Raw genomic sequence first — 12,057 nt, forward strand, 5'->3', positions numbered from 1 at the left:
TAACAGGTATTGCGCACTTTAGAGAGAACAGCGACATTGGAGCTGAAGACGACGACTTTTAACCTACCTGCACCTTAAAATTGCATTCGTGAAAATTAAATTCATAAAACCTACCTAAGATATACAGAATTGGAATCCAATCTCTTGCGTACTACGACTGACAAAAGAATGCATCACAGAGGTAAAGAGCTATGCGGCACGGGTGACAGCAGCAGACGCCTCGAGCACAACCGCAACGACGCAATGCGTCAAAGACTGTGTATTGCTCTTATCACAAAACCATGTTCAATGGTACCTTCGCGTCTTACGCAATGACAAAAAATTGTGCATAGAATCAGCGTCGATTTTGATGTCAGATGTTGTGATGTCCGCAAAGACCAAGGATCCGTAAAGCAACAAGTGATAGCTCGATACGATTTAATACTTTTGTTGAAGAAGCCGACATCCAGTCAAATGGCCAAGTGGAATACCTTTATATAACAAATGAAGCACCTCGCCAAAAAGAAAAAAAAAACTAGACGAACGCCAAACAAATAGGAGGAAGAAAACTGAGATTTAGAAAATCAAGGCTAAAAGTTGTAAGCAGAAAAGGCAAACACAAATATGACAAAGCATGGGAACAGACAGACAACTTTATTATTGCTCAATAACAAAGTACTACCTAGATCAGACTTGACAAACAAGGTATTTTGGTACAGCAATCTCACAGCGCGGAACCTACGTCACATCGTCGTGCGTCGCGTTTTGAGGAGCACGCGAAGCGGACTTTGAGGTGTTCCTACTTCTTTTGTGTCAGGATTGGTTCGGACTATCCGTGTTCTTACCCGTCAGCCTGACAAAAGGCCTGAAGTGAGTGGGAGGATGGGACGCGGGGTGGAGTTGGCTTCAACAAGTAATTTCCAGCTGTCCACTTCTGGAGATTCTGGAAATCCATCTGCCACCTATAGTCACCCACGGATCTCTCTCACTAGAGGGATCACAGCCGGTTAGTCGCGAGGCTACGTAGCGCGTCCCCGGGTTGCACATAGGGTGCTAATCGCCAACCGAAGCTGACCTAATGCTTGCCCAGAGACGCGGGTGGATTCAATGGATGGCCTCCATGTTTCTGCTGAGCCAGGACTGACTCATGACATCCTTGTATCCCGCACGTCGGTCCGGCCAAAACTCTGCAATCAAGTGACTGGGAGGTGCAAGGGAGGCAGTTTGGAGTCGTCCCTAACAAATAAGCTCCACATGTCCACTCCTGGAAAACGGAAGTTCTCCCAAAAACTTATGGGACTAGAGGCTTGCAACCTGCCCATGAGTTTTAAAATCTTACGCGTCACAATAATAGAAAAGAGACTTCTGATTCCGGAGGAAAGCCTGGTACCGTAGCACCAGGAAGGACGGAGTTGCAGGAGTCATATAGGCTTGCCTCGAATTTGCCAGTCGAAAGACGAGGATGAGTGTTCTCCGGAATCCAAATGGAGCATCGAGAAGGGGGATGGAGAAAATCATCTACGACTTCTACTCTGACCTCTTCGACAGCCATGTCCATTTACCTCCTCACCATCTGAGGGAAGACGGACATGTCATTCCAGAGGTTCTCCCGTCCGAAATACGACATACTATCTGTCGATAAGAAATCGTACGAAACCGGTCCCTAGAGAATAAGATCAGAACACCTGAAGAATCTTCCGCCAGTACTCATCAACATCTTGTCGAGGCTCTTTACATGTTAGCTGTCGGAATGCAAGGTTCCTAAACAATGAAAGACCAGCAAGACCGTGTTGTTGTATAAAAAGGGAGATCCACATGACATCGGCAACTATCGCAGAATCTGCTTACTGTACGTCATCTGCAAGCTCTTTACAAGAGTAATCCTTAATAGGATTGCAAACGTCTTCGATGAAGGACAGCCATGCGAGCAAGCAGGGTTTCGAAAAGGATTCAGCACGATTGACCACATTCACACTGCTTCAAAACTCATCGAGGTATCACGAAAGTACAAGATGCCGCTCTGTCTCACCTTCATCGACTTAAAGAAGACCTTCGACTCAGTTGAGACGGAAGCGGTCATGGAAGCTTTGGACAACCAAGGCGTTCCCACTCAGTAACATAGAGCTAATTCGAGAGTTGTACAGTAACTTCACGACCGGAATTTCGCCATTCTTCGCCTGCAAGCTCTTTACAAGAGTGATCCCTAATAGGATTGAAAAAGTCTTGGACGAAGGAGCCATGCGAGCAAGCAGAGTTTCGAAAAGGAATTAAAAGAAGGAAGGAACGAATTCTGACCGAATTCGATGAAACATGTGGATGCATCGGTCTTCAGCTGAATCTGCAAAAGATCATGTTCGAGCGCAACGGATGGGTCTCGGATGCCCCACGCTCAACGCTCAACGGAACGAACATATCCGAATGCAGCAGCTACGTTTATCTGGGTCGGGAATTGAAAATGATGAACGACTTGACCCCCGAGCTGGGCAGGAGAAGAGCAGCTTGGGGTGCGTATAAGAGCATCGAGGATGTAGTGAAGAAGACCAGGAACGCTCGGCTCCGTGCTCACCTCTTCAACACCACCGTACTTCCTGCTTTGACGTATGGTTCACAAACCTGGGCATTTCGCAAGCAGGAAGAAAACGCGGTGAGCGTCATTGACCTCGCAATTGAGAGAGTGATGCTAGGAGTATCCCGTTTCACGCAAGTGAGGGGCGGGATTCGAAGTTTTCTCCTACGTCAGCGATCGAGGATCAGAGACGCCGCTGCATTTGTCAAAAGCAGCAAAATAAGGTGGGCCGGATACGTGATGCACTTTAACGACAACCGTTGGACCAACGTCGTGAGCGACTGGGTTTCCCGCGATATTAAGCGCACTACAGGAAGAACGCCGACCCGATGGTCAGATTTCTTCACGAAGTCCTTCAAAGAAAATTATGAGGCTTTTCTTGTCCCACGCAAAAGGAAGAACCACTGGGCGACTCTGGTACGCGATCGGGACAAATGGAAAAATTACTGGCCCCCACTCGACCAGTTCGAAGATCAGCGGGAGTCAAAGTGATCAAGGTGAGCTGTAGTCATAGAGCCCATAGTTTTGCAAGCTGCTTACAACTTCTACCAAATAAGTAGTAAGAATGTAGTAATTATTTCTCCTGCTTATGAAGAAGAGCATGGTACAGAATCGCTGGACGCCATCTTGGCCTCGGAAACGGAGGAGAACGATATGATGACAATCTTCACACACAACACAGGAAACATCATCGAATGTGACCGTTGAAGATGTGACGGTCAAGTAGACAGTCAGTAGCCAGGAAGCCGTCTATGACCTTATCGGGGTATCGGCAACACCCAACGAACGTCGCCTGTGACTATGAAGAAGAAATATTCTTTGGAACATGCGAGTTGGTGAGTCGGTGAAACATCAATTCTTGCGAGAATCTGACGACCTAAATCGGATATCTACGGACAGAAAGATCCAACATCACGTTCATGAGATAGTGAAGTCAAGCTTTCTAAATGGACCTGAGATTTTACAGAAAGGATCACACCTTCTACAAAATCACTGTTGGTGATTTCAACACCAAAATTGACCTCAGAAGAACGTTTGATGAATTTCGCACAGAGCAGCAATAAATAAACAAATAGACAATACACAATAAAACAAACAGTGGTGGAGACTATCCGAGGTTATAATGACGACTAAGACCAAGATCAATGAAATTCGCAATTTCAGAAGACGTCCTTTAAACGCTGATGTCGTGAGTGAGTTGCTGCAGGAGTTGACATGCCGTCGTGTATGCACAAGAATAATGAGCGATGATAGTTGAGCTGCGCGCTCCTGACAGCCTCGCTGTTTCTCTTGCGTTCTGGTAAGCTGACGTTCCGGCCAAACTGCGCTTCCCTACCATTTCGCAGCTCTTAGAATGCCCTATTCGAAACAAATTAAAAGTGAACAAACTTTAAACTTTAAACAATATATACATGCGTGAAATTTTGCTCGAAAATGTGTACGGAGGTATCGATCGCGATCTATATTTCTGCTCTCAGCTGTTAAAATTAGTTTCTTCCAACGCATTAAAAGAGCAGCCACTGATAGACTTATAAGACGAGATTTAGAAAATCTCCCATTGATTATTTTTGATTTTTAGACATTTGTTGCACAACTGGCTTGATGAGATTGGCATCCAGGGCCCACACGGTGCGAAGAATGCGTTTGAGGTATGCAAAATGTGCCTTCGAGATGCCCCCTTGTGCCTAAGGGGGCATCTCGAAGACACAGAGGCGTCTGATGACCACTCAAGCACTTGAGCGGCCATAAAGAGTGCAAAGGAAAAGCCCGCTTGGGATGCGCCACCGCGCCACCATCCTATAGACTGAACTGCGGAAGCTAGCCGATGCATCAAGTCAGTGTTTTCATCCTCTCAGACAAGTCTGGTACCAATTTATCGATCCCGTAGGGATGAAAGGCTGCTTTGGCATTAGGGCTGTTTCGAACCATCGATCTAACGTGCAGTCACAACGGAAGCTCTTACCGAATGCGCTACACCCGGCCCCTAAGCGGCCATTCTGATTTCAAATGTAAAGTAGATAGAAGTGAAGCGATAAAAAGCTGTAGGAAGCAGAAAAGAGCATTAAACAAAGTTTGACTTCTTGAGTATGCAATTAAAAACAACTACTGGAATGTTACATTCTTGGCCAACACATTTATACGATAAAAGACCTTTCATATGAGAATTTGTGTAAAACTCTACGCATATTAGTGTTCCCCAGCAGTACGTTTTTTGTATGCTATGAATTCTAATGTATAATAATAAGTGCGAAGTTTCTGAAATAAAGTCAATGTCGGTCATAATAACAACGCATCACTCCTCGAGATTCGTGCTTGAGTTGTATAGAATGATTCTCTTTATTTTGTGTCGACCTATAATATGTGATCAATTATCAATACTCGCATTCCATAACTCGATGCGTCAAATAGCCTTTTATTCCTTTCTTTCTGTTCTCTTTCTAGTCCGCAATTCCACAATTTTCACACTCAAACGCTGCGCGTGGCTGCGTTGAAGAAAGGTGCGAATTCTAGACGGTCCCAAAGGGTCGTGAGAGCTCTCCAGTTAGTGTCGCGCTGGCCATAATTGCCCAAAGGTCCGCGACGCTGCACGCAGCTGAATTTCTGCTAGCCAATTTTCGCGGGTACCCCTTGTCTGCACCCAAGTTTCTCTCTATTTTTTATCTACAAATACATATATGTCCTGATTCTCGCCATTGCAGCGTTGTACGATCAACTTATGATGACATATATTGAGCTTATTCCCGCTAAATGAAGTAGCTTTTCCGGTAAATAGCCACTTGCTGGCTTCAGTAAGATCGATCATTGTCAACTATTGACCTAACAGAGTTCTCCCAGAACCACTCCAGATTTTCCAAAATAAGTGTGTGAGATAAATCTGAAGTGAGAAGTGCAATACAATTATATCTACACTTAATTACGCAACATTAATTCATTCATTTAATTGAATTTCTTCCCAACTTTGACTTCGAACGTGGGTTCCCTAGGTGATGTGAACTGTTAGCACAAACAGGTTGAATCGGAACTGAATAATAAAAGCAAAGGTGGACGAGCCCAAAGGAAGCGAAGATCATACAGGACGGTTCGATGTCAATTCTAAAAATAGATGTGCAACTCACCCTATGATAGATGTCATACTGGGCATCAACGCGGCTTTCTTCAGTTAATCCATCAGCCTGAAATAAAAGATGAAGAATCAGTACCACGGTTAGGCTTTTCAAGACCTATATACTTGCGAGAAGTTTGGAGGTGGTCGTTGTTTTCACCTGACTCAGATCTCTCTGTGCGTGCCCCCATTGCACTCTAAAACCGATACAACTCGATGTCTGTTTTCAGGTTTATTCGATAAAAGGTACGTAGTGATGAGCTCATTTTTGCAGACAACTCGACTTCACTGTTCCTTGTTCACTAACGTGAAACGTTCGAAGGAAAAAATTTCGCAAATTTTAGGTCCCCAAGAAATTATTCGGTTTGGTAAGTACGAGCACAAACTGGAAAAGAACTGCTATAGGCAACGAAGGAGGAAAGAATTCGTATACCACGATTGCGAACACGAGGACTTTTTGTCCTAAGGTGACTGACTCATCGAAGAGGAGCCAATCGTGGACTACGACCTGCTGCTCAGAGGATTGCGCGCCTGTGCTGAACTTGTCTCGAAGCCGCGCACGACGAACTTAGATCGAATTTCAAAGACCACCAAGGAATTGTTGGAAAGAAGGATTTTGAGGCTTGATCCGAATGCATCGCACATAGCGCAGTTAGTAGCAAACACTAGCTGCAGAAGGATCTTTTGAAATACAGGCAGAAGAAGATTCTGGAAGCAGCACAAAGAAGAACGAGTCTAAAGAAGTGCCGCAGGGATCTCTGCGAATATAATATTCCACTAGCAGCCTTGCTCAGCGAAGATGGAACTCGCACGTCCTTTCGTCGAGAGATGGAAATCATTACGAAGAAGTTCTACTCAAACCTTTTTCGTTCATCAACTCCTGCGTCGAGCCCGATCATCACCACTGGTGAAGCTCCACCATTAATTCTCCCTTCGAAAGTACGAGTCGCTATCAAGACCATAAAACCTGGCACAGCCCCCGGACCCGATTTTACATCACAGTTTCTTCAGGCCGGTGACTATCCGCTTTATGTAATTCCAGCGGACCACATGAGATCCATCTTCAATCCTATCTTTCTCCTATCTTCAAAAAGAAAGGATTCCGGACCAGTGGAAAATCTCGGGAAAAAACCTTTCTTATCCATAAGAAAGCTAATCGTGAGAATCTTCGGAACTACCGTTCGATATTCATGCAGAGCATCTCGAAAAAAGTACTCACCAAGATCATTCTCACGCGCATATCTAGGACGCTGAGCCCTGACGAAATCCAGCTTGTTTTTGATAGGAGCGCTTCTTCGGAAGTGCAAGTTGCGATAAAGAGTCTGGAATTTGTTACAGATCCCGAGCATGATTTTATATCAGCAAACTTTTTCTCGGGCTGGTAGTCATACACTCTTAATATGATTCTAACGAGGCCTATCTACAGAAAAAAAAGGATTCCAGACCGCGAACTGTTCTAAACTTCGAAACTACCGTCTGATATACTTCCTTACCGTCTTCCACAGTGTTCACAGAGATCATCCTCAAGAGCATGTCAAGGAAGATAGATGAAGCCCAACATTACGAACAAGCTGGAAACCCCATCAGACCGCTTCGAGGGCCACATAGCTATGCCAAATATATCGTCTTCTCCTCGTCCCAACCTTGTTCGACTAGGAGATAGTCTTCGACAAATGCACTCCTATCAGCGTTGACCGATCAAATTGTGGACGAGTCGTATGTGAGGACATTAGCCAATTGCGACGATCGATGCACGAGTACGATGCAGCTTTTCTACCTCCCTCTTACCATACCCATTGGAAAGGGGGGAAGGACAAGGCGATACTATATCGCCGAAGCTGTGTACGGCTGCGTTACAATGGATAATGAAATCACCTGTTTGGTAAGAAAAGGGCATATGTGTTGACGGAAAATTCTTCTCGAACCTTCGTTTTGCGGACGTTATCTTTTCGAGACCTGCCAATAAAGCAGAGACGATGCCCAAGGAATTGAACGAAACAGGAAAGAGAATAGGATTGCGAATAAACCGAAAGAAGACACAGCTCATTAAGAACTTCTACTTCCGAGGAATACAACTTGAAGGCTCCCAAATCATGGAAAATCCATCATACAAATACCTCCCAAGAAAATGTAAAACAACTTGGAGGAAGAACTGAATAGAAGGATTAGGGCAGCATGGACAACATCAGTCAGAGAAGCTACGGCCTAACTGAAGGAAAAAAATCTCCGTGACAACGTTTTCAACTCGACAGCTTTCTGTTACGCAGCGCAGACATCACTGCCACGCCTAAGAAGCTACTCACCACCTACAGAGTCCTTTGTCTTCTGAAGAACAACACCTAGCCTGTCTTCCCAGCACCGAATTGAAAGAAACGTTCCGTCTTCACCACCCAGCGGAATATATTTCAAAGGCAAAGCACAAATGGTCCGGTCACATTATGAGAAGAATCGACGATAGATGGACGATGGACTAAGAAAACGCTAGAGTGGATCCCAAGAGATGCTAAAGGTCATCGAGGAAGGTCTCTAACGAAGTGTCTTGGCTAAACGGATAGACCAGCGGAGAGCTCAGCTGGATACGGCTGAAGGACCTCGTCAAGGTCTCTCGCGAAACTTGAGAACATTCTGGATGACAATGGCGAGGGAACGAAACGGATGAAAAAGATGTGGGGCTCGCACATCCAGTGAAGGCGGACCATTTAAAAAAGTAAGCAAATAAGTATTCTAAGTTGGTATTTGTAAACTGCTGGAAGGAACTTAACATCTCAGATTTCCTAGAACGGTTTATTTTGGAGATACACATGATCTTTGATTGTGTGTTGGAATTCGCATTAGAGTAAAGAGTAGAAAAATAGCAATAAAGAGAAGGACGAAGAGCGAATTACTGCCTTATACTGCATATGACTGTTCATTCATGTGACCTCACTGCGTGCTCTTCTTGCTGTACTGTTCAAAATATTGGAGCGCTCCCTCCACACAACTTCTAAAGGTATCACCACACGAATTTGGGGTGGTGCGGGTTTCAAGTGGGTTACGCCTAAACGGGGTCGCAGATTATGGAGAGAAGGGTGATTCCGTCTATTTCTTCCTAATTACCGTAAAAAAACGGCCCGGAAGATACGGCTTCAAGTATTTTAGCGCGCTATTTTCTACAACAAGTTCGGAGCGCCAGCCTTGTGCACGCGCCGCATCTTCCAGGCCATTTTTTTACGGCATTTAGGAAGAAATTGACGGAATCACTCTCCTCTCCATAATCTACGACCTCGTATATGAACTCTCCACTTGAAATCCGCACCACCCCAGATTCGTGGGGTGATGCCTTTAAAATAATCTTGCCGTTTAATTACTTAGAACTGTAAACATGAGCAAAGAGAATAACTTACTTAGCCCTACCTTGTGTATAAAAACCTCGAACTTTATATTTGGGTTAATTCGGAACGCATGGGTGAAATTCTCAGACATTTTCTTCAGTGAATCCACATATTCATCCTGGGCGTCCACGATGAATAGCAATGCACCTGACATGTAACACCATTAGACATCTTGATGCGCATCACAGAGAACTTGTCAGGAAAGTATATTCATCACTCTGATAGTAATGAAAAAACATTAAACGCATAAACGATAAAGTCCCTGGCGTATCAATCCACTTGAGAAGCGCCCAGGCGTTCTACTGCAATTCGTAATCGTTGAGGTTTTCGGAATGCGTGTTGCCCTATACAATGACTTGTGGGAGCCAGCCGATGATCAAGTCAGTGTTTTTATCCTCCCAGACAAGTCTGGTACCAATTTATCGACTCCGGAGGGATGAAAGGCTTGGTTTGCAGTCTGTTCTGGGGCGGTTTCGAACCCTCGATCGATCTACGAATTTAAAACCATACATTACGAATGAGTTAAATGATGAATGGATGTGATGGACGACAGCAACCTTTTGCAATGTATGGGAATCTTTCGCCATATAATGAAGGATAAAGTTTCTGGCGTTAATCAATCCGCTTGGGATGCGCCCCCACGTTCACTTCAATTCAGAATCGTTTGAGGTTTTACGGGCCTGGCCCATACAATGACTTACGGGGGCCAGCCGATAATCAAGTCAATGTTTTTATCCTCCCAGACGGGTCTGGTACCAATTTATCGACCTCGGAGGGATGAAAGGTTTGGTTTCCACTAGGGAAAGATCGACCGTTGGTTTCCACTAGGGAAAGATCGACCGTGTGGCTACAATGGAACTCTAACCGACTGTGCGACACCCGTCCAATAAAAAAAGTTACAAACGACGAGTCAGGAAAATGATGTTGCTTCTGAATACTTCTATTCCAAAGCGAGGCTGATTATCAGGAAATTCAGAGCGATTACTTTGAAACAATACTAATTTTCGAACTATTTCCGTGCAGATGAAGTATGAACTCAGCGAAGAGATGACAGTTTGATGGCAGCGCCTTGTGCGATTTCGAGAAAATCCTGAAATCTCCTTCTATACGTTCCTTTTTATAGTTCCGCCTTGATGCTGTAAGAGTGCAATCTTTATGGAGCTCTGCGAAGAAAAACCTTAATTGCTAGATTTGTAGCGAAAATGAGAGAGGAACTAACAAAATCGTTCGCTAATATCGTTTGCTGCCTATGCATAATCGTGATCAGCATCGTGGGCAAAAGCGGCCGTCCAGAATGTACATTGGCACCTTAGTAAACTTTCTCTTTTACGTGAACCTTTTTCGTCGTGAAGATTACTAATGTTGTCGACATGCTGCTTACGTTATTGATTCGTATAACGTGAATATGATTAAATAGCTCTTTTAACAAAAACTACACATAATTCCAAAGACTCGACTATGAGCATCCACCTCATAACCTAGATTAACGAATGATTAATGTCCAACTACATTTGGTTCCGATCAAGTTCAACGCACCTACTTGAAATATCTCAGAAAGGTATGCATAACATAAGACCTCCATTCCGAATGTAAATAACCCCTCCTCTATAGCGGTAAATACAATTACATATTATCAAGAACCGGTCTGAACGTCCGGCTAACGCTGGACATCAGACTTCTTCTGGTGCACGTTTCGTCCGTCTTCACTGATCAACGGAAACTAAACGTAGTGGCATTTTCCGAAAAGTTAAGTTTGTATTATTACTAACGAAGCTTCTTTCATTCTTTCGTTTTGAAAATTTGAACATTCAAGAAATGATCATCAATCGAAGTGATGATTTCACGGTCCTCTTCTTAAATGCGTCAGTACCACATTTGGAGAGTACTCAAACTTGATATTACACCTACATATAGTCCTTCGAAATAGTCCTTCCTGCCGCAAGAATTTAGAAACATAATTCGAGGAATGAGTTTTTCTTCTATTTGTCCTAAACAATTAGCGCAGGATAATGTGCCAACATGAAATGACATGAACCTCATCGTCATGCTAATAAAGATAAAGTTCCACGTCAGACCACGTAAACTATTGGTTAGTATTTAAGCAGCCAAGGGACCCGGGGGGCGGTCGTTAGGTACCCACAGCCGCCGCGACAGCCGATCATTAGGGAAAACGATTGGCAACGGTGATCGTTAATTGTGCTGCGCAATGTCAGCAGAGCACTGCGCTGCGTTTGCCTCATGCCCCGCCCATCACATCCTTCATCAGCGAAACATCCTCTCATCGTCTAATGAGGTGCGAAATATGCCTCGCAGGGGCACGCTATCTCCGCTATTGCCTCTGTATGGAGTATCGATCTTTTACGTATAAAGATATATCGAACAACTGCACACGAGATACTAGAGAAAGGAAATAATTATACGTTTTATTTGCGTAAAGCAAAAAAAAAATCGAAATCTCACAAACTACTGCAGTATCTTACATGGATTTAATAGTCCGTATAAACACAAATATACATCCATATCTTCTATACAATTTTTTCAATCACACATCTATATCTTTCAAAAACCAGGTTCTCGGTTCTACACCTTTTAACTTTTACTACGTTGCTAAGTTGTTGCCTTTTTGTTCCTTGAACCTTCGTAGAAGGCAACTCTATCACGTAATTGCAATACAAACATTGCTCATGACCTCAGCGATGTGGTGATGGATGGGCGTCGTTTAGCGATCACAGGTAGCCCAAGATATGCCTGCGCTGGCCTACCGACAGCCTCTTCTGCAGGCACTTATCTGGCTGCAGATAATCGGTTGCGGGTACCTAACGATACGCACCCAAAGGGACCCGCCCCATCCTATCATAACGGTTATTGGCTTCAGGCACCCATTCAACGCCGTGGGACCCGTTCAACCCCATTTTACTGCTTTTCGACCCTGGCGCATTTAACCAGTCGATGTTCAGAAACATCTGGCAAAATTTCCTTGTCTCTCAGGACTGTCGAACGTCGTTCATGTGCTGACAATTTCGTAGAAGACCCTGCAA

At 44.3% G+C, this 12,057-nt stretch overlaps 2 protein-coding genes across 3 annotated transcripts in view; one reads left to right on the plus strand and one right to left on the minus strand.

Annotated features, from left to right (window-relative positions):
- Positions 1 to 11,301, minus strand: part of RB195_023579 (uncharacterized protein) — a gene marked incomplete at both ends in the record, with an annotated part of 29,305 nt that extends 18,004 nt beyond the window's left edge. Inside the window, 3 exons of one of the 2 annotated variants that reach the window (XM_064211062.1) lie at positions 5,662 to 5,718; positions 9,042 to 9,166; positions 11,160 to 11,301. In XM_064211062.1, coding sequence (XP_064066943.1) covers positions 5,662 to 5,718; positions 9,042 to 9,166; positions 11,160 to 11,301 — 324 coding nt within the window. Of the gene's footprint in view, positions 1 to 5,661; positions 5,719 to 9,041; positions 9,174 to 11,159 lie in introns of those variants that run through there. The other variant, XM_013440558.2, reaches the window with a different exon arrangement.
- Positions 2,330 to 3,037, plus strand: RB195_023581 (uncharacterized protein; the record flags this gene model as incomplete). Its single annotated transcript, XM_064211064.1, has 1 exon — positions 2,330 to 3,037. One exon carries the CDS (start codon positions 2,330 to 2,332, stop codon positions 3,035 to 3,037), a length of 708 nt encoding a protein of 235 aa, XP_064066945.1.
- Positions 11,302 to 12,057: the final 756 nt, after the last annotated feature.

This window comes from Necator americanus, chromosome X (assembly GCF_031761385.1).
Source record: "Necator americanus strain Aroian chromosome X, whole genome shotgun sequence".
Taxonomy (NCBI): Eukaryota; Metazoa; Nematoda; class Chromadorea; order Rhabditida; family Ancylostomatidae; genus Necator; species Necator americanus.